The sequence below is a fragment of the Ornithorhynchus anatinus genome, chromosome X3, assembly GCF_004115215.2.
Source record: "Ornithorhynchus anatinus isolate Pmale09 chromosome X3, mOrnAna1.pri.v4, whole genome shotgun sequence".
NCBI classification, from domain to species: domain Eukaryota; kingdom Metazoa; phylum Chordata; class Mammalia; order Monotremata; family Ornithorhynchidae; genus Ornithorhynchus; species Ornithorhynchus anatinus.
This window is the reverse complement of record NC_041751.1, coordinates 20,669,529-20,690,835: the sequence shown is the minus strand read 5'-3', so window position 1 is coordinate 20,690,835 and position 21,307 is coordinate 20,669,529. Positions and strand designations below refer to the sequence as shown.

The following is a 21,307-nucleotide window of genomic DNA, read 5'->3' as shown; positions in this document are numbered from 1 at the left end:
CTGTCAGATGGGAGGATGTCACTTTAGGCTGAGCATTTCATAGTACATCTGAGATGATCTGTCACTTATCTGGATTAACCCAATAGTGCTCACAAGGTCACTACTACATAATCAATCAATCACTGGTATTTACTGAGCACTTACTATGTGCAGAGTACTGTACTAAGCACTTGAGAGAGTATAATACAACAGAATTAGCAGACATGTTCCCTACCCATCACGAGCTTACAGTCTAGAAGGGGAGACAGCATGGGGAAATGAATTCAAGGTTCCCCAACAAAGAATAATAATTAATAATAATTATGGTATTTGTTAGGCGCTCACCATGTGCCAAGCACTGTTCTAAGCACTGGGATAGATACAAGGCAATCAGGTTGGACACAGTCCCTGTCCCACATGGGGCTCCCGATCTCAATCCCCATTTTACAGATGAAGTAACTGAAGCACAGAGAAGTGAAGCGACTTGCCCGAGGTCACACAGCAGACAAGTGGCAGAGGCGGGATTAGAACACACGACCTCTGACTCCCAAGCCCGCACCCTTGCCACTAGGCCATGCTGCCTCTCTGAAGTAGAGCAGGGGGAACACTGTAAGTGAAAAACAATGTCAAGCTGCCCTGAACGTTGGTGACGGGTGACTCTTCTTACAGGCTGTGAAATTGAACAGAAAGCAAATTAGGAAAAAGACAAAACACCACCGGCGTAAAACGGTTTCCGAAACCACAGTCTTTGCAAAGGCAACCTCGAGGCACAGCTACCACCAAAACATCAAATTAAATATTAAACTGGCCGAGAGAGGAACTTCGGTAATAAGACCCTAAACCAATACAAGAGAAGTAGGATGCCGTTTTAAGTTCTCTCTTCATGCAAAATCATATTCAAAAGGCAATAGACAGATCATGGGGACAAGCTAAGCTGAAGCAATAAAATATAAAAATATAAAGGTTTTGTGTGGTTTAACAATCTACCAAGGGTGTCATTAATTTAAAAAAAAAATGCACCTTCTTGGTATTTCCGATAGGTCTCGGAATTCAAAACTTAAGTCAAAACCTCCTCTGCTGACTGACAATATGAATGTGCTAAAATTGAATATTTAATGACGGGCCAGAACCTAGGATAATTCCACTTATCTGATCACCCAGAAGCTTACCTTCCCAAGCATTTAACCAAAATGACTTGTTTCTATGATGTTCGACGTATACTAATAATCACCACTTTCTATGGTGCTCATGCATAAGCACACACTTTTTAAGAAAACTGTGAGAAAGGAAATGAAACCATTATAGCGTGGCTTAGTGAAAAGAGCACAGATTTAGGAGTCAGGAGACCTGAGTTCTAATCTCAGCTCTGCCACTGCCCTGCTGTGCGACCTTAGGCAACTCACTCAACCTCTTTAGGCCTCAGTTTCATCATCTGTAAAATGGAGATGAGATACCTGCTCTGCCTACTATGGGATCTATTATCTTGTCTTTATCCCAGAACTTAACACGGTGCTTGGGTGCATAATAAGCGATTGATAGATACCATTGAAAAATAAAATAAAAACAACCCTCAGACCGTAAACTCCATGAGGGCAGGGGATGGGTCTAGTAATTCTACTGTGCTCTGCAAGACCTAAGTACTGATTGATTGATTGATTGATTGACAGGTGGGTTATGTGCCCTGGCTGTGTATGTGTGTTTTCTTTTAAAATGAAAACGCATAGGCTGTGGATGCACAAGCGAAACTGTTCTCCACCACCCGCCTCCTGCGTGACCTTGGGGAAGTCACTTCACGTCTCTGGGCCTCAGTTATCTCATCTGTAAAAGGGGGAGCGAGACTGTGAGCCCCACGTGAGACAGGGACTGTGTCGGGTGCTTAGTACAGTGCCTGGCACATAGTAAGCGCTTAGCAAGTACAACAACAATAATAATAATAATGTTCTACAATAGAAAAAAGGCTATTGGTGTAACCCTGTAGAGCGTACGCCCCTCATGGGCAGGGATCGTGTCTACCAACCCGGTTACAGTGCTCTGAACAAAGTAAGTGCTCAATAGGTATCGATGCCTGATAGATGGATGGATCGGCAGGCCCTAAAATACCACATTCTTAATGAAGAGGCTTAGCAGATGCACAAAAAAATAACGATGACATTCCCTGACAGTTGACTTCGTTTCCAAATCAAAGTTAGAAGTGGAAGTACACCTAGAATGAGCATCGCCGTGCCTTTAAGTTTTGGAAGTACGACGACTGCTCTCTGAGCTTAGTTCGACTCATCTGTGGGTTGGAGGGAGAAGAAGGTGCAATATTTTCACAAACCCCCTTCTATTTTAGTGCACATGAACTATATATGTTCTCCAAATGGATGGAATATGTAATGCATTTAAACTGTTTTGCTGACTCCATAATCTGAAAGTAGGCAACCACTGGGATTTATGAAATAATAGCAAACACCCCAGCCTTCTCTAGTCTATAATATTTTTTCTCTAATCAAATCTAGGAACTTGCAAGCTGGTTCTGCATCGATAAAAAGAATCAAAGATTTTTCTCCAAAATGAGAAAGCTACAAAACTCTTTGCCAATTCTGAATTTAAGGATGTCTGCGGTTAGCAGAAAGACTGCTGTGTCAGTAAGGTTTAACGGACTTCAAAACTCATAATGTGGAATAATTTTTTTAAAGGAAACGTCTATGAAAAGAATATCAAAAGGCAGAGGGAAAATTTAATATTTCATTTATCGGTTAATTAATCGCTCACTGGTACTTATTGAGGAGTTAAGCATGGCACTGGGCTAAGCACTTGGGAATGGACTCATCTTCCTTCGCTAATCCTCTCCTCCACCAAATTTCCCATCACGGTTGACAACGCCACCATTTTCCCACCCGTATAGCCCGTAACCTCATCGTTCATTCATTCAATCGTATTTATCGAGCGCTTACTGTGTGCAGAACACTGTACTAAGCGCTTGGAAAGTACAATTCAGCAACAGATAGAGACAGTTATCCTTGACTAGTCAGTCCCTCTCTTTAATAATAATAATAATGATGTTGGGATTTGTTAAGCGCTTACTATGTGCCGAGCACTGTTCTAAGCGCTGGGGTAGATACAGGGTAATCAGGTGGTCCCCCGTGAGGCTCACAGTTAATCCCCATTTTACAGATGAGGTAACTGAGGCACAGAAAAGTTAAGTGACTTGCCCACAGTCACACAGCTGACAAGTGGCAGAGCCGGGAGTCGAACCCATGACCTCTGACCCCGAAGCCCGGGCTCTTTCCACTGAGCCACGCTGCTTCAACCACCAAATTCAGTTTGACCCCAAATCCTGTTGTTTATTTTCCTCCACGACATTTCCAGATCTTCCCCTTCCTCTCAATCCAAACGGCCACCACGCTGCCCCAGGCACTTGGTCGTATTCCCAATTAATCGCCACATCACCCTCCTCGCTAGTCTCCCCCGAGTATCCCGCCTTCTCCCCTCCCCGTCCACATTTCCCTCTGCTACCTGGATCGTTTTTCTAAGATGTCATTCTGCACAAGCCTCCCCACTCCCTGGACACCTCCAAGAGTTACCCATTCCTCTCTGCATTAAACAAAATCTGAAGACAACTGGAATTAAGGCATTCAATCAGATGCCTCCCACTTACGCATCCTCTTCTCCCCAGCTCACAATCACCACTCCTCTCAAGTTAACCTCACTGTGCCCCGTTCTTGTCTCTTGTCTCTGAAGTCTCGCTCACGTTCTCTCCAATGCCTAGAACTCCCTCCACAGAAAGCCCTCCCGATGCAAATCTGACAGACTACACAGCTTCACGCAGCTCCCCTCTATGTCTCGCCCAGCAACAGCTGCCCTTTCAGCAGTTCTGCAACTCTTAATCACTTAAATACTGACAACCTCCAATAGCTCCTGGGTACATATCTTCCTTTGTTTTTTTTTTATGGTATTTGTTTAGCACTTACTATGCCTCAGGCACTGTACTAAGGGTGGGGTAGATTCAAGATAATCAGGTTGGACACAGTCCATGTCCCACATGGGGCTCACAGCTTTAATCTCTATTTTACAGATGAGGTAACTAAGGCACAGAGAAGTCAACTGACTTGTCCGAAGTCACACAGCAGACAAATGGCAGGGCCAGGATTAGAACTCGAGGCCTCTCACTCCCAGGCCCGTGCTCTTTCCACAAGGCCATAACCGCCTCATATATACATCTCATTTTCCTTCTATCTGTAATTGATGTATGCGTCTCTCCCCTGCTAGACGGTAGATAGTCTTGACTGCCGAGGGGAGAGATGTGTGATCCTGGGCTACAAAATAGGAGGCAAGGAGACCAACGAAGAGGTTATTCAGCAGTGTAGTTGGGAGATGGCAAGAGATTGAACCGGGGTCTTGGCAACAATTGGGTGGGAAGAAAGGCGCAGATACGAGAGTCATTGTGGAGAAAGAACTGGCAGGACAGAGCGACAGACTGAATGTGAGGGTTAAAAGGTACTGAGGAGTCAGAGCATAAAACCAAGGCTGTGAGACAGGGATGATGGTGACACTGTCATCTGTGATGAGGAAGATTGGGATGGGGGATGGGTTTAGCGGGGAAGGAGAGGAATCCCGGAATCAAGTCGGGACGTCCTAGAGGTTACAAGTCTGAGCACAGGACAGATCCAAGAGCCAGGGTCAGAGGAGTTTACAAACCGGCGGGGGAGAGAGATGGTTGGTTGCCTACTGAGTGTAAGGCCATGTACTAAACGCATGGGATGCATAACAGAGGTACAAGAACCTGAAGCTGTGAGCCCATCCCACCACCGCCAACCCAGCGTGGGTGAGGCACTTACGGTCTCCAAACAGATGTGTTATCAGCTTGCTGAGCGTTTGTTTCAGGTCGAATTCCACGAGCTTCACTGCCTCCATGGTGTGGGTCTCCTGCTTATGAGCGGTGCGGCAGCTCTGCTCAAACAGCTGGAGGTCCCCTCCATCTTGGATGTTGGCAAACAACTGCGAAACAAAAAAATCCGCGGGGATCTTTTCACTGCAATAGCAAGTTTTCTGCCAGGCTTGGTCAACAAAAATGGAAATTTCACCATAAGAGAATCGATCATCAATCAATCTAGGTGTCTCGCTCCCAGTTGTACATTCTTTCCCAGCACCTAATACGGTGCTCTACCCACAGTTGCTGTAGGGGAAGCTGAAATTGGGAAATTGAAAGCCAGGAAGACAGAGGTAGCATTTCCAGGATATGGTAAAACAAAGCCTCACACGATCCTGCATTCTGGCTGAAAACTGAGAGTCAGTTGCTAAGGACGGACCTGTATGGCACACTGCCATTAAGAAGGGGGTGGTTCCCTTTGAGCCCAACTTCACATGGAAAGTGAGACATAAGGCAAAGGGAGAACAACACCATTAAGCTCAGATCGAATACGGGCGCTGAAAGGGTGGGAAGGGTCAAGGACAATAATAATAATAATAATAATGTTGGTATTTGTTAAGCTCTTACTTTGTGCCAAGCACTGTTCTAAGCCCTGGGGTAGATACACGGTCATCAGGTTATCCCACGTGGGGCTCACAGTCTCAATCCCCATTTTAAAGATGAGGTAACTGAGGCCCAGAGAAGTGAAGTGACTTGCCCAAAGTCACACAGCTGACAAGTGGCGAGCCGGGATCAGAACCCACGGCCTCTGACTCCCAAGCCCGTGCTCTCTCCACTGAGCCACGCTGCTTCTCTAACCAATGGCAAGATAGCGGGCTTCCCAAACAGGTAGGATGGTGGTGTTGCCGACCGCATTGGGAAAGGCAGGGGGAGGAGAGAATTTGAGGGGAAAATATGAGTAGAATTTTTTTATCTTTTGAGTTTGAAGTGCAAGTAGGTGATCCACGTAGAAACGTCCTGGAGGAGGCAGAAGGATATGTGAGATGGCAGAAGGAGAGGGATCCAGATTAGTCAGATAGATTTAGGCGTCATCTACATCGAGGTGATAATTGAAGTCGTGGGGCAGAATGAGCCTGGAGGATTGAGTATAATGTGAGAAGAGCAGGGGCCCCAGAACAGAGTCTTTGAGGGCTCGTTAGGAGGTGAGTTAATGAAAGACGAGGAGTCGGCAAGAGAGATCGATCAAAAGAGAGTAGTCAGAGAGGTAGGAGGAAAACCAGAAGAACTGTGTCACTGAAACCAAGATAGTGCTTCCAGAAGGTAGGCGTGGTTCACAGTTTCCAAAATGGTTGAGAGGTCAAGGAGGATTAGGAGAGAGGAGACAGATATGGCAGGGAGGGAGTCTTTGGCGACCTAAGGAAGTGGGGCAAAGAAAGCAGAAACCAGATTGTAGAATGGGAGCAGAGAAATGGAACGATAATTGGAGGTGGCAGTGGGATGGAGAGAGGGTTCTTCGGTCAGCTATCTATCCCACTGATGGCACTGACCCGGCAGGCAGTCCCCTAATTCTGGCTGGCTCCTGCCCTGACTCCCAACCCCAACCCCCGCCACCCCCTCCTCCCCTCCATGACGGACTTTGTTAGCCACCGGACTTTGTTAGCCACCGAGCTTCAGTGAAGTGCCTAAAGCTAGGCTACAGATTTTGCCTCCAAAGCATAATCCACCTCTCCTTTTTAAGGAAGGAACGGGGGCAAGGGTAAATTGATGAAACCTAAGGATCTCTAACACCTCTTTATATGTCTTTCCTGGAAGCGGGATTGCTTGCTTAATCTCCCTCAGCACAATCCTTAAAACTGTTAAAGCGAAGGGATTGGAAACAGAACAGTAATGCACACCTGGTCTAACACATTATGCAGCGGGAAGAAATGAAAGGCAGACAGCTCCACCTATATAAGATGAAGGCCCCAGTAGGTTTGTGAATACAAAAAGGCAATTTTATGCCTTCAGAAAAAAAATGAATGGGGAAGGAGGGCAATAGCAGAAAAGAGGAAGAAGATCTTCAGCTTGGTCTCATCAGAGTTATTTTAATTCCAGTAACAGTAGATTCTTTCAAGTGAAAACCTTAAGAGAAACAGAAAAAGAAACTAATCCCCATCACTGTAGCTGAAAGGTTTTCAGAGCTTCCCAACTGCAGACACCAGATCTGAGAAGCATCTGAGAAGCAGCACGGCCAGGTGAATAGAGCACGAGCCTGGGAGTCAGAAGGTCATGGGTTCTAATCCCGGCTCTGACACTTGTCTGCTGTGTGACCTTGGGCAACTCACTTCACTTCCCTGGGCCTCAGTTACCTCACCTGTAAAATGGGGATCATTCCGGACAGGGACTGTGTCCAGTCCTTAGTACAGTGTCTGGCACACAGTAAGCACTTACCAAATATCATAATTATTATTATTACTATTTAGGTCCCAATATCCCAGAGACAGGGCCTCTTTAGCCCAGTACATATTGAATTCCTCAAACACAACCAGCTTTATCTGTGTTCTTGGGTTCAGAGGGATAGTCTCCTTTCCTCGCAAACGTCACACACCTGAACGTCTCCTCCATCTTTCTTCAATCTATTAATAATCTTCCACGTATACCCTAAGTAACTAATGAATGGACTGTTTGAGGGCACTGCAGCTTGATCAGAGCCCCTGTATGAAGGCTTTTGTCCAACACTGGTAAATCTAATAATAATGGTGATAATTGTAGTATTTGTTAAGAGCTTACTAGGTGTTAAGCGCTGTTCTAAGCGCTGGGACAGATACAAGATTATCAGAGAAGCAGCGTGGCTCAGTGGAAAGAGCACGGGCTTTGGAGTCAGGGCTCATGAGTTCGAATCCCAGCTCTGCCACTTGGCTGTATGACTGTGGGCAAGTCACTTAACTTCTCTGTGCCTCAGTTCCCTCATCTGTAAAATGGGGATTAAGACTGTGAGCCCCACGTGGGACGACCTGATTCCCCTATGTCTACCCTAGCGCTTAGAACAGTGCTCGGCACATAGTAAGCGCTTAACAAATACCAACATTATTATTAGGTTAGAGGCAGTCCATTTCCCACATGGGAAAGTAGGGACGGTCTAAGTACGAGGGAGAGCAGCGATTGAATCCCCATTTTCAGATAAGGAAACTGAGGCACTGAGACACAGCATGGCGTAGTGGAGAGAGCACGGGCCTGGGAGTCAGAAGCTCATGGGTTCTAATCCCACCTCTGTCGCTTGTCTGCTGTGTGACCTTGGGCAAGTAACTTCACTTCTCTGTGCCCCAGTTACCCCATCTGTAAAATGGGGATTGAGACTGTGAGTCCCACGTTGGAGAGGGACTGTGTCCAACCTGATTTGTTTGTATCCATCCCAGCACTCAGTACAGTGCCTGGTATATAGTAAGCACTTAGCAAATACAAAAATTATTATTATTATTATAAGATATGCCCAAGGTCACACAGAAGTCAATCAGTGGTATTTACTGAGTGCCTTAGTGGCAGAGCGGGATTAGAACTCCGGTCCTCTGATTCCACTAGGCCACACTTCTGTCTCTTCTCATCATCATCATTATTAATGGCATTTATTGAGCACTTACTATGTGCTAAGTGCTGCACTAAGCACACCTTCTCCAAGAAGCCTTCCCTTCCCTGTCCCTAAAAGACTAAGCCCCTCTTTCCTCCTGTTCCACTCCCTTCTGTGTCGCCCCGACCTGTTCCCTTTGCTCTTCTCCCCTCCCAGCCTCACAGCCCTTATGTACAAATCTGTCATTTATTTATCTATAGTAATGTCCAGCTCCACCCCCAGGCTGCAAGCTCGTTGTGGGCAGGGAATGTGTCTGTTTATTGTTGTTTTGTACTCTCCCAAGCTCGCACAGTAAACGCTCAATAAATAAGACTGAATGAACTAAGCAAGACAGGAGGTAGACACATTCCCGGCTCACGACCGACCTCTCATTAAAAAAGTCCCACGGGCTGGAAGGGGAGGCTTCAGTGATTTTCTGGTTCAATGACTGGCTCACAGATGAAACTCCTTCAAAAATTAGCTTGTAGAGAGAGGGATTTGGAGTTACTGACTCCCACTGCTCACTGCCCGCACTAACTCTTCCAGAACCACATGGAGTTCCTTATTCATTAACTAGGGCTTACACTAAGTAGGCAGCACTTGCTGTAAAACAAATAGCCCGGACAGGCCTCTAAATTAGTCACCGGTCACCCTTTGACTGAATAATTCCATGGGAATACAAGTAATTACTAGGCAGAACCACCTCATTATTTACTAATAAGGAATAAATTACTCATACTCAGAAATGTGACTGTAAAATAGTCATTGCGAATAGGTAGCCCTAAAAAGTCTCTAATAAAGAGCAATAATAATACCACCATAACTCCCTATGAACAGAGAGGGGGTGTTCTGAAAAGCGTACAGAGGTAGTTTGTTCTATGGCGACATGTCACACCTCATTTTCCTCATTCGGTATGTCACGTGAGGCGTTCACCCAACGACGACGAATGGACCCGGCAAGGTCTGATGCTGAAAAGAGACACAGCAATACCCTGTGCCCTGGCCATACGCTGCGTTCATCCATTACCCAACCATCTCTCATTACACGACCAGAGGACCGAACAGGAGATTGGGGCTGGTTCTGCACAATCTAAAACCACTACTGGAAAGCCACTCAAGCCGATATTCTACTGCGGGTGATATGTCCCCTAACCTACACTCTGACGTGCCTGACACGAGGAGATGGTTCGGAGGGTACAGTTGCCGGTCCCGAGGCCGTTGAAGCCCCAGCAGCGTCACGCAGCTGCCCCCCCGGATGTTCCAGCAGCCCGATACGGGAATGCACCGCTCACCCCGAATGAGGGGTGGGGCACGAAACAGGGTCTCGAAAAAGAACCTGCCTCATCACCATCAGTGGCATTTATTAAGCACTCACTCTGTGTGGGGCACTGTCCTAAGCGCTTGCCTCATCAAACTAAACTGGACTCACTGGCATTATTATTAACAAATACCATAATCATCTTCATTATTATTATTATAAATAAGGACTCCCCGGGCATTATTTTTTTTTATGGCATTTGTTAAGCACTTACTATGTGCCAAGCACTGTACTACGTGCTGGAGTAGGTATAAGATAATCAGGTTGGACACAGTCCATGACCCACATGGGTCTCAACCCCTATTTTACAGCTGAGGTAACTGAGGCAGACAGAGGTCAAGGAAATGCCCAAGGTCATACGGCAGACAAGTGGCAGAGCCCGGATTAGAACCCAGGTCCTTCTGACTCCCAGACCCAAGCTCTACCCACTAGGCCACGCTGCTTCTCGGAATCACCAATTGAGCAGATTTTCAGGTCCCCCAGGGACCGCTCTCAAGGACTAATCTCACAGGCTACAACAAGGTGCCTTTTTGTTCCTCCCAAAATGGGGTGCAAATGACCAGAAAAAAAGCACATTCAAAAGAACGAATGACAAATCTCCTTTTTTTTGAGGGAAATCGAAAACGCAATCCAAGCGCTGGGTATAGAACTCGGCCCAGAGTAAGCTTCTAACAAGTCCCGTGGTCTGGTTTTTCCTTCAAACACTGGGTCGGTGTCAGGCGGTCTGGACCACCGAGTCAGAAAACCCGGTCCTTGGGCTCTAGCGGCCGCTCGGGCCGGAGAAGCCGGCCCCCTTACCTCGTGGCCTGAGAACAGTCGGACACCTTCCAGCTGGTGGAAAACCGGGTAGTGGAGGCTGTCGATGGAATCCCGCCGGTAAACGTCTCCCACCACCAAGAAGGCGTCCAGGCCCGCGTGGATCAGGTCGGACTGGTGGGCTGAGGTGTGAGATCGCAGCATGTGGGTCCGGTTGATGTAGTAGTTATCGTCTCTCTTTCGGCAGGGATGGTCGGTCGGGATGAGCAGGCTGTCGAAGTTCTGCTGGGTCGTGACCACGGGGCAGAGGTCGTCGTACACAGAGAAGAGCGGGGTGCGCGGGCGGTTTCTATACTGCCGGAAGAAGTGGTCCTTGACCCGCTCTTTGATGAGCCACAGGGGATGCTGCCGCTGATTGTGCAAGCTCCTGCCCACCTTGGCCAGGATGGTCTCCCTCACGTTGCTGTGGGCGTCCAGAGGGTACGACTTGCCTAGCAGCTCTAGGGTCCTGGAGGACGCTTCCGTGGGGGTGAAGGGAGCCTTTCTGCCGCCGCCGCTGGCCCGTCTGGCCCAGACAGACAGGAGCCGTGTGACGGAGGGACGCGCGGTGACTCTCGTGAGGCTTGATACGGCTGCCATGGCAGCTTTTTTCACCCAGCCTCTGCAAATGGCACACATGAAATGCTCATCAGGTGTCATCACCATGGCGGGAAACAATAACTGTACTTGTTAATACCACATTAATACAATCACTCATCCTATCCTGCCTGGATTGCTGCATCGGCCTCCTTGCTGAGCTGCCCTGCCTCCTGTCTCTCCCCACTCCGGTCCCTCCTTCATTCTGCTGCCTGGATCATTTTTCTACAGAAACGTTCAGGACATGTCATCCCCGTCCTCAAGAAACTCCAGTGGTTGCCCATCCACCTCCTTATCAAACAAAAATTTCTCACCACTGGCTTTAAAACGGTCCATCACCTTGCCCCCTCCTACCTCACCTCGCTTCTCTCCTTCGACAACCCTGCCCGCCCACTTCGCTCCTCCAGCGCTAACCTTCTCACTGTGCCTCTATCGTGCATGTCTGGCCCCCGACCCCTAGCCCACTTCCTGCCTCTGGTCCGGAACGCCCTCCCTCCTCACATCTGACAATTACTCTCCCCCTCTTCAAAGACTTATTGAAGGCACATCTCCTCCGAGCCCCAATTCTCCTCATCTGCCACTCCCTTCTGCATCACCCTGACTTTCTCCCTTTGATCTTCCCCCCTCCCAGCCCCACAGCACTTAGGTACACACCTGTAATTTGATTTATTTGCATCGATGTCTGTCTCCCTCCCCCTAGACTGTAAGCGCACTGTGGGCAGTGAATGTCACTGTTTATTGTTGTGCTGTACTTTTCCCAAGCACTTAGTACAGTGCTCTCCACACAGTAAGTGCTCAATAAATGCGACTGAATGAATGAATTGTGGGATTGGTTAGGCACTAACTACGTGACAAGCACTGTACTTACATGCTGGGGTAGCTACAACATAATCAGGTCAGAAACTGTCCCTGTCCTACATAGGGTTCGGGGTCTAAGTAGGAAGGAGAACAGCTACTGAATCCCCACTTTAAAGATGAAGAGACGGAGGCACCGAGAAATGAAGTGACTTGCCCCAGGTCAGACGGCAGGCCGGTGGCAGAGCCGGGATCAGAACCCGGATCCTCTGACTACCCGGCCTGTGCTCTTTCCAGGCTGCTGCATCTCACAAATAATAATAAAAATAATAATAATAATAATGATAATATTTTTGTTGCTATTTGTTAAGCGCTTACTATGTGCAGAGCACTGTTCTAAGCGCTGGGGTAGACACAGGGGAATCAGGTTGTCCCACGTGGGGCTCACAGTCTTAATCCCCATTTTCCAGATGAGGGAACTGAGGCACAGAGAAGTTAAGTGACTTGCCCACGGTCACACAGCTGACAAGTGGCAGAGGTGGGATTCGAACCCATGACCTCTGACTCCAAAACCTGTGCTCTTTCCACTGAGCCACGCTGCTTCTCCAATACATACGTACATACATAAATACATACACAGGTATCTTCCCCCGCCTCCTACTCATCTCTCCTCCGAAAGAAAAGGGTCAGTTCAGAAAGGCAATCAATTAATCGACTGCCAGTGACATAGTGAGGATTAGAGAAGCAGCGTGGCTCAGTGGAAAGAGCACGGACTTTGGAGTCAGGACTCATGAGTTCGAATCCCACCTCTGCCACTTGTCGGCCGTGTGACTGTGGGCAAGTCACTTAACTTCTCTGTGCCTCAGTTTCCTCATCTGTAAAATGGGGATTAAGACTGTGAGCCTCACGTGGGACAACCTGATTCCCCTATGTCTACCCCAGCGCTTAGAACAGTGCTTGGCACATAGTAAGCGCTTAACAAATACCAACATTATTATTATTATTATTACATATAAAGCTCTGTACTATTAGAAGCAATAGTATTTATTAAGTACTTACTGAAGGCAAAGAGCAGTATTAAGCGCTGGGAAAGAGTACACGGGGATGGAGTCTCTGACCCTCAAGGGGTTCACACCCCAAGTACAAACGGGGTGACACGAAAGGAGATGAAACTGTAAAAACACAATAAAACCATGTAAGATGAGGGAAATGCACGAAGTAAAAACAAAACAGCTGTCGGGTACTGGGTCTGCAGGAGCGGAGGCTCGGACTTCCTCTTCAAAAACTGACGTGAGGCAGACTTATGAGAGCAAATACGGTATAACGGACGGACAGTGTCGCCATCACTGAGTTCTGCAGTTGGCTCAGAGATGGTCCCAGGTGGCGACTGGCTGGGGCACTAAAGACACTCTCTGGCAGCTCCTGCTGTCGGCTGCGGTCTGGCCGAGGTTGGGGCTGTGGATTCAGAGGTGTGGGGAGCTGTATTTCATTCATTCATTCATTCAGTAGCATTTATTGAGCGCTTACTATGTGCAGAGCACTGTACTAAGCGCTTGGAATGTACAATTTGGCAACAGATAGAAACAAACCCTGCCCAGTGACGGGCTCACAGTCTAAATGGGCAAAAGGAGAGATGTAGTCAGCAGGATTTCTACTCCTCCGGCCACAGTATCCCACAGATCTTTGCTTTGCTCTTACGCGTCGGTTGCCAATTCACTCTTCCCAGCCCCTTCTCCTCATTTTGATTTTTTTGGACTGTGAGCCCCCTGAGGGACGGTGACTAATTCCCATCTATGCGTTTTCTCCGGGCCCTGGGTCGGGTGCTCTGCACCCGGGAAATGTTTAATAATAAACACATGTTACTATAAATACGTATTAATAATAATAATAATAACAATAATAATGTTGGTATTTGTTAAGCGCTTACTATGTGCCGAGCACTGTTCTAAGCGCTGGGGTAGACACAGGGGAATCAGGTTGTCCCACGTGGGGCTCACAGTCTTAATCTCCATTTTACAGATGAGGTAACTGAGGCACTGAGAAGTTAAGTGACTTGCCCACAGTCACACAGCTGACAAGTGGCTGAGCGGGGATTCGAACCCATGACCTCTGAGTCCAAAGCCCGTGCTCTTTCCACTGAGCCACGCTGCTTCTCAATACTCTACGCAACACGGGCTTCCCCCACTACCTCCCAGTAAAAGTTCCTACAGTCCACTGGCACCCTACCTCGCAGAGGAGGAGAATGATGACCATATAGTCTGGGGGAGGAGGGATATAAGTGCTTGGCTCAACATGGTAGCAGCTTGGCTGGAGAGGAAAGGCACATTTTAGCAATGATGTGGAGGTAGAACTGAAGGGATACGATGACAGATCAAATGTGTGGGTTGTTCGAGAGAGATGAGTCACGCTAATGCTAAGACGGGGGCTAGCGGTGTCGTCTACAGTGCTGGGAAAGATATTTGGGTTTGGGTTGGAAGATGAGGAATTCGCTTCTGGACATAGTAAGTTTGAGGTTGAGCAGGACATACGAGTAGAGATGCCCTGAAGGGAGGAAGAAATGTGAGCCTGCAGAGAAGGAGAGAGGTGAGGACTGGAGATATAGATTTGGGAATCATCTTCATCGAGATGGTAGTTGAAGCCATGGGAGCGAATGAGTTCTCCAAGGGAGTGGGGGTGGGTGGAGAATAGAAGGGGACCCAGGACCGAGCCTTGAGGGATTCCTATAGTTAGGGGGTGGAAGGCAGAGGCGGAGCCCGTAATGGGAACTGAGAAGAAGCGTTCAGAGAAATAGAAGGAGAACCAGGAGAGTGGAGTCCAGGTTAGATATTGTTTCCAGGCTAAAAGGGTGGTTCACGGTGTCAGAAGCTATCGATGCCTGTCCTTCCAGAGATTAACAGCTAAAGAGTCTGGCAACGAGGAATGTGGTAAATAATTTTCTTCACCACTCGTTTCTGCCCCTCGATTTCTTTTTTCAGGTATTTTAACAGGGAGCTGCCGAGAGGCTCCGAAACCTTCCCCACGGCCTGCCTCGACGCTCGAGGCATAAAGGTCTAAAAATAGATGGAGCACTGGTAAGTTCTAGCGTTGGCTTCTAACACATGGGATTTTAATAACCACATAAAAGAATGTGGAGGATTCTCTAAGGATTCGACATGAAAGATTCTCTTATTGATTCTGGGATGTGAAGTAATCAGAGAAACCCTCCAAGGCCGGGGGGGGAGGATCCTGGAACAAGTTAGTGGGTACAGCCCATTCATTTGCTCACTCAAAATCCAGAAAGAAGGTTCCCTGGCTCAAATGGATTCGGCTTAATGGCTCCAGCTCGGGTCTCGGCGAAGCATTGGAAGGAGGGATTATACTGCCTGTGCGAGAGGGAACTCTATTTCCCTGCCCGGGGCGTATGGCTTCCAAGTTTTGGCAGAGGGAGGGTTGAAATATGAATGAGGACACCAGCCGTCGAGAAAATTATGCGAGAAAGCTTGGCAGCTGCATAGAGAAGGTGGGTGGACCCTGAGAGATGCAACACCAGAGCACACTAATCCTAGAGCTCTGGAAATCATTTGGCTTTCACGTTCAAGTCATCGCTGGCTACCTTTGTCATGGTTATTGGCTTTTTAAATATTAAACGGGCATATGCTTAAAAGGTAAAAGAAGAAATTTGGAAATTTCTGATTATGACCTAAATATAAAATGCAACCTTCCCATTCCGAAGACTGTACTTATGCTTTCACCGGACCACTTCAATTTACCTACGAAATGATTATCCCTAATGTTTTAGCTAAAAATAAAAATCAGATTTCCACGACTGCAAGTTGAAAGACGCTCTGTCCCGTCAGAAGCCACTTAATTATTCAAATCCTGCAGTATACATCAAAGGAAAGTATCCCACGATGGAGAGAAATACAAATGGATTCCTCTCTGCAAATCATAGCACTTAACTACCAAGAGGACGCTGTTCGCCTAAGTCAAGTAAGTAGGTTAAATTCCGTAATTAAACGGATTCAAATGGGAACAACTTCCAATGATAGACCCTCAAAATATTAAATTAAGAATAATTAATGTACGTGATAGGGCATAACCGGGGTTTGGTTAGTTAAATGCACTTTACCATTCTCTTCTGATTTTTCACCTCTCTAAAAGAAGATAAAGATAAAGATTTTGAAGATGAAGATAAGAAGAAACGAGGCCTAGTGAACAGAGCATGGCCCTGGGAGTCAGAAGGACCTGGGTTCTAATCCTAGCTCCACCATAATAATAATAATGCTGTTACTTGTTAAGCGCCTACTATGTGCCGAGCACTGTTCTAAGCGCTGGGGTAGATACAGGGTAATCAGGTTGTCCCACCTGAGGCTCACAGTTAATCCCCATTTTACAGATGAGGTAACTGAGGCACCGAGAAGTTAAGTGACTTGCCCACAGTCACACAGCTAACAAGTGGCAGAGAGGGAATTCGAACCCATGACCGCTGACTCCAAAGCCCGGGCTCTTTCCATTGAGCCACGCTGCTTCTCTACTTGTCCGTAGTGTGATCTTGGGCAAGTCGCTTAACTTCTCTGTGCCTCAGTTACCTTGTCCGTAAAATGGGGATTAAGACTGTGAGCCCCAGGTGGGACAGGGACCGTGTGTCCAACCTGATTAGCTTGTACCTACCCAAGTGCCTGGCACATAAACGCTTAACAGATGCCACAGAATAATAATTGATAATGTTAGCCAAACAACTGAAATTCTCACTTGACTAGGGATGCTTGACCAAATGTGTGACCTCATTTGCAGTATAATAATACCCCTTCTTAAAGGAAATAAGAAAGCTATTTAGCAGTGGGATTACTTCAGCCCATGTCCCAAACTCATTCACCCCACCTCAGCCCCAAAACACTTATGTACTTTCCTATTCCTATAATCCACCATTTCCACCTGTAACTTATTTTAATGTCTGTCTCCCCACCTAGACTGTAAGCTTCTGATGGGCGGGGATCACGTCTACCGTTTCTATTACACTGTAGTCTCCCAAACACTTAGTAATAATAATGTTGATATTTGTTAAGCGCTTACTATGTGCAGAGCACTGTTCTAAGCGCTGGGGTAGATATAGGGTAATCAGATTGTCCCACATGAGGCTCACAGTCTTCATCCCCATTTTACAGAAGAGATAACTGAGGCACGGAGAAGTTAAGTGACTCGCCCACAGTCACAGAGCTGACAAGTGGCAGAGCCGGTATTCGAACCCATGACCTCTGACTCCCAAGCCCGGGTTCTTTCCACTGAGCCACGCTGCTTCCAGTACTCTGCACACAGTAAATACTCAATGAATACCACGGAGTGTAAACTCCTTCTCTAGACTGTAAACTCATTCCCTGGACTGTAAGCTCGTGGCGGGCAGGGAACGTGTCTACCAACTTAATTATACTTCATTATAATTAGACTTAATTACCAACTTAAGTCTCCCAAGCGTACGGTGCCTTCCCCTGCAAACTGTAAGCGCCCGATACGACTGACTGATTTCCTGAATGCCAGATTACGGGTGAGTTTTCAGGGACGGGCACCTGCGGATTGCTGAATTGTACCTTCCGAGCGCTTCGTACAGTGCTCTGCACACAGTAAGCGCTCAATAAATACGACTGAATGAATGATTGAATGAATGAATCCTATTAATACCACTAAGGGGCAGGGCTGTGAGTAGGCCAGAAATCTTACGCCCCATCTCAACCTGGAAAAGTACAAAACTCTAGCGCGTCTCACTGGGGTCTCACCCAGCCCTGTCAGTTCCTCAGAAGTCAACTGCATATAAAATGCTCTTTACCCAGCACCACGGTATTTCAATTTATCAATGCTTACCACTTTGGTTTATAATGAAAAGTCTTTAGTGAGTTGTAATTCTACTTCTGCATATTCAAAGGTGTTTGTATAATTCCTAATTAACCATGAATTTTAGCTTTCTAATAATTTCGCACAAATCTTGTTATGCTGCACGCGCGGATTAGGAGATTTTGAACAGAAACTGCTAAGGATAAGGTGGAAAGAAAAATCTTTTTTCAGCCAGTAAAAATTTCATTTGCAGTGAATAAAATTAAAACCTGCTTAGAAGCAGCACACCTTACTATTAATAAGAATCGTTTTGAGCTATTAGAAAAGATTACAGCTGTAAATCACAGCCTCTAGGAAACAAATTCCCTTCTTCTATATAGTGTACCCAAAGGGATTAGTCTAAAATTGCTTGGAAAAGCACTGACAATCCTGTCAGTGTATAACTTTGAAAGTCAATGAATGAAGAGAAGCAGCACCATCTAGTAGAAAGAGCACGGGCTGGGAGTCAGAGGACCTGAGTTCTAATCCCAGCTCCGCCACTGGGACCTCAGGCAAGTCACTTCACTTCCCTGTGCCTCAGTTAGCTCATCTGTAAAATGAGGATTAAAGCTGTGAGCCCCATGTGGGACAAGGACTGTGCCCAACCTGATTAGCTTGTATCTACCCCAGTGCTTAGAACAATGTAAGCGCTTAACAAATACCCTAAAAAATTCAACAAATCAATCATATGTATTGGGTTCTTACTCTGACCAGAGCACTCAACGCTTAGATGAGTACACAAGAGTTAGCTGTCCTTGACTCCTGTCCTTGGGACCTTGCTTACAAGACATTACAATAAAATACAGAAAGGAGGAAGCAACAGAGTTTAAAGAGATGTACGTGTCATTTAGGTGGAGAAGCTGACGTGACAGTAGGAGAGAAATAGGATGGTGATTTCATAGTGGCTTTGAAGCTGGGGAGAGCAGTGGTCTGTTGGATGTTAAGGATGAGAGATTTTCCTCCTCGAGTACAATGTTCTCGCACCAGGCCGACGTCTACGTACGGGTGGGAAACCACTGTAGGCTTTCGAGGAGTGGGGACGCTGCGTAGAACGATGCTTTTGAAAAAGGATCGGAGCAGCTGTGTGAAATCTGGCCTGGAGAGGGGAAAGGCTGGAGGCAAGTAGGTCTATGAGGAGGCTGATGCAGTAATCAAGTCAGGATCTGACAAGTTCCTGGACACGCTTAGATGGGGAAGAAACGGATTCTGGGCTGTTGCCAATCAGTCAACTGATCAATCATATTTACTGAGCGCTTACTATGTGCAGAGCACTACAGTAAGCATTTGGGAGAGTACGCACTAATAATAATAATTAATAACCGTCGTATTTGTGAAGCTCTTACTATATGCCAGGCCCGGCACTATCACAGAGTTACTCGATATGGTCCCTGCTCACAAGGAGCTTCTGGTCTAGAGTAACTGACCGAATAGGAGAGCTGAAAGAGAGTGGAAGATAATGGCAAGGTTCTGGGCCAAAGAGACAGGGAAGATGGTGGTGGCTTTGTCAACAGTGATAGGAAAGTTAGGAGGGGGAGAGGATTTGGGAGGGACGACGCGGAGTTTGGTTTCGGACACGTTGAGCTTGAGGTGTTAGCTGACATCCACGTAGAGATGTCTGGAGGCCGAAGGAGATTCAAGATTGAAGAGAAGGAGCGAGGTCGGGGCTAGGGAGGAAACTCTGGGAGTCATCCGCCTGGGGGTGTGATGAGATCGCCGAGAAAGTGGGTGCAGACTGAGAACGGCCTTGCAACGATCTCACGATCAACAAGGTCCTCAAAAATTCTCACAGCCGCCAAGTTAGGTACTACTGTAGGACACTGTGTGGGGGAAGGATTTGTGATGGGACTTGAAGGCTAAGGTTGATCTCGTATTAAGAGGCATCCCCGTGGCATGAAAGCGTGACACGAAATTTCTACAAAATCTTGCTCGTTTTCTCCAAAATCATCCGAGAGAGACTGCGGACACCATTTCTGATTGTGACATTTATTTGGGTCTAGGCATGAAATTCAGATGCCACTGGGGAATGCTCTTACAAGGCTGAAGAGATAATTAGGACAAATGTGAAGGCCCCGGGATGAAGAAGGGGGAGGGTGGAGGAGAATTTTAAAGTTCAAGTCACTTTCCTTATGTCTTCATGGCCTTTAATTGTCTGCCACTCTAAAATTACACATATAAAATGGAATCTTTGGGGCAAACTTCCACTCTCCAATTCCTCTTTCTGTCATTGGCAGAGAGGTTAAATAACTCTCAATTACTTGGGGACCATTCATCCCTTGTCTGCTGTGGGACCTGGGCAAGTCAGTTCACCTCTCTGTGCCTCAGTTACCTCATCTGTAAAATGGGGAGTGAGACCGTAAGGCCTATATGGGACAGGGACTGTGTCCAACCCAAATTGCTTATGGCCACCCCAGCGCTTAGTACAGTGCCTGGCACATAGTAAGCGCTTAACTAATAACATAATCATTATTATCATTACCCAGTATGTAGTTTTACCCAAACTGCTCGCTCTTTTACCTCCCCCTCTTAGTTCTCGGCCACTTCTCTGTTCGTTATTATTATTGGTAGTAAAAATAATAACTCCGAACGATAATAACAACATCAATAACCACAATGGTAATATTTCTTAAGTGCTTACTGTGTGCAAGTCACTGTGCTCAGTGCTGGGACAGATACAGCATAATCAGAACAGTCCCAGTCCCCGTCCCACATGAACCTCACGGTCTCAGACTCTTGAACTTCCCGTTGCCAGAGGGTGGGAAAGAGGAAGAGGTGAAACTCAGTTGGGTCAATAATTTTGCTGTTTCCTAACGGCTCTAATCAAAGACTTCATGGGAAAGAAAGATGAAACGGGTGGTTAAACCGAAGCTTTCGATTACCTGTGGATTTCACTTATCCATTCTGACTCCTCTCCCGACAGCCACCACGGACACGTATCTGAGAAGCTCACTGGAACTCGATGGCCTAGCTTCTACCGCCTTTTATAAAACTATTTCAGTGGTCTGTTTTAAGCACTTACTATGTGCTGGGCACTGTACTAAGCGCTGGGGTAGATACAGGATAATCAGTTTGGATACAGTCCCTGGTCCCACATGAGGCGGTCGGTCTTAATCCCCATTTTCGCAGACGAGGTAACCGAAGCATAGAAATTAAGTGACCCGCCCAAGGTCACGTAAGAGACGAGCGGCTGAACCTCTGTTTCCCAGGCCCGTGTTCTTTCCACTACGCCAAGCTGCTTGTCGGGCATTTGCAGTTCATCTTTTGACTCTGAAGAGTCAAGTAAGCGTTAATAGATGGGATGAGAGACGGGATTATGTAGGCTGCGAGCCCCAGGTGGGACAGGGACTGTAAGCGGTGTGGCTCAGTGGAAAGAGCACGGGTTTAGGAGTCAGAGATCATGGGTTCTAATCCCGGCTCCACCACCTGTCAGCTGTGTGACTTTGGGTAAGTCACTTGACTTCTCAGTGCCTCAGTTACCTCACCTGTAAAATGGGGATTAAGACTGTGAGCCTCACATGGGACAACCTGATTACCCTTTATCTACCCC

The 21,307-nt window shown here is 47.0% G+C and overlaps 1 protein-coding gene across 1 annotated transcript in view; it reads right to left on the bottom strand.

Annotated features, from left to right (window-relative positions):
* The window catches only part of FARS2 (phenylalanyl-tRNA synthetase 2, mitochondrial), a 281,243-nt gene that overhangs the window by 246,082 nt on the left and 13,854 nt on the right, over positions 1–21,307 (bottom strand). Inside the window, exons 2-4 of the mRNA XM_029053621.2 lie at positions 12,979–13,091; positions 10,531–11,149; positions 4,800–4,959 (exon numbers count right to left, since the gene is read on the bottom strand). Coding sequence (XP_028909454.1) covers positions 4,800–4,959; positions 10,531–11,127 — 757 coding nt within the window. The 5' untranslated portion in view covers positions 11,128–11,149; positions 12,979–13,091. The remainder of the gene's footprint in view (positions 1–4,799; positions 4,960–10,530; positions 11,150–12,978; positions 13,092–21,307) is intronic.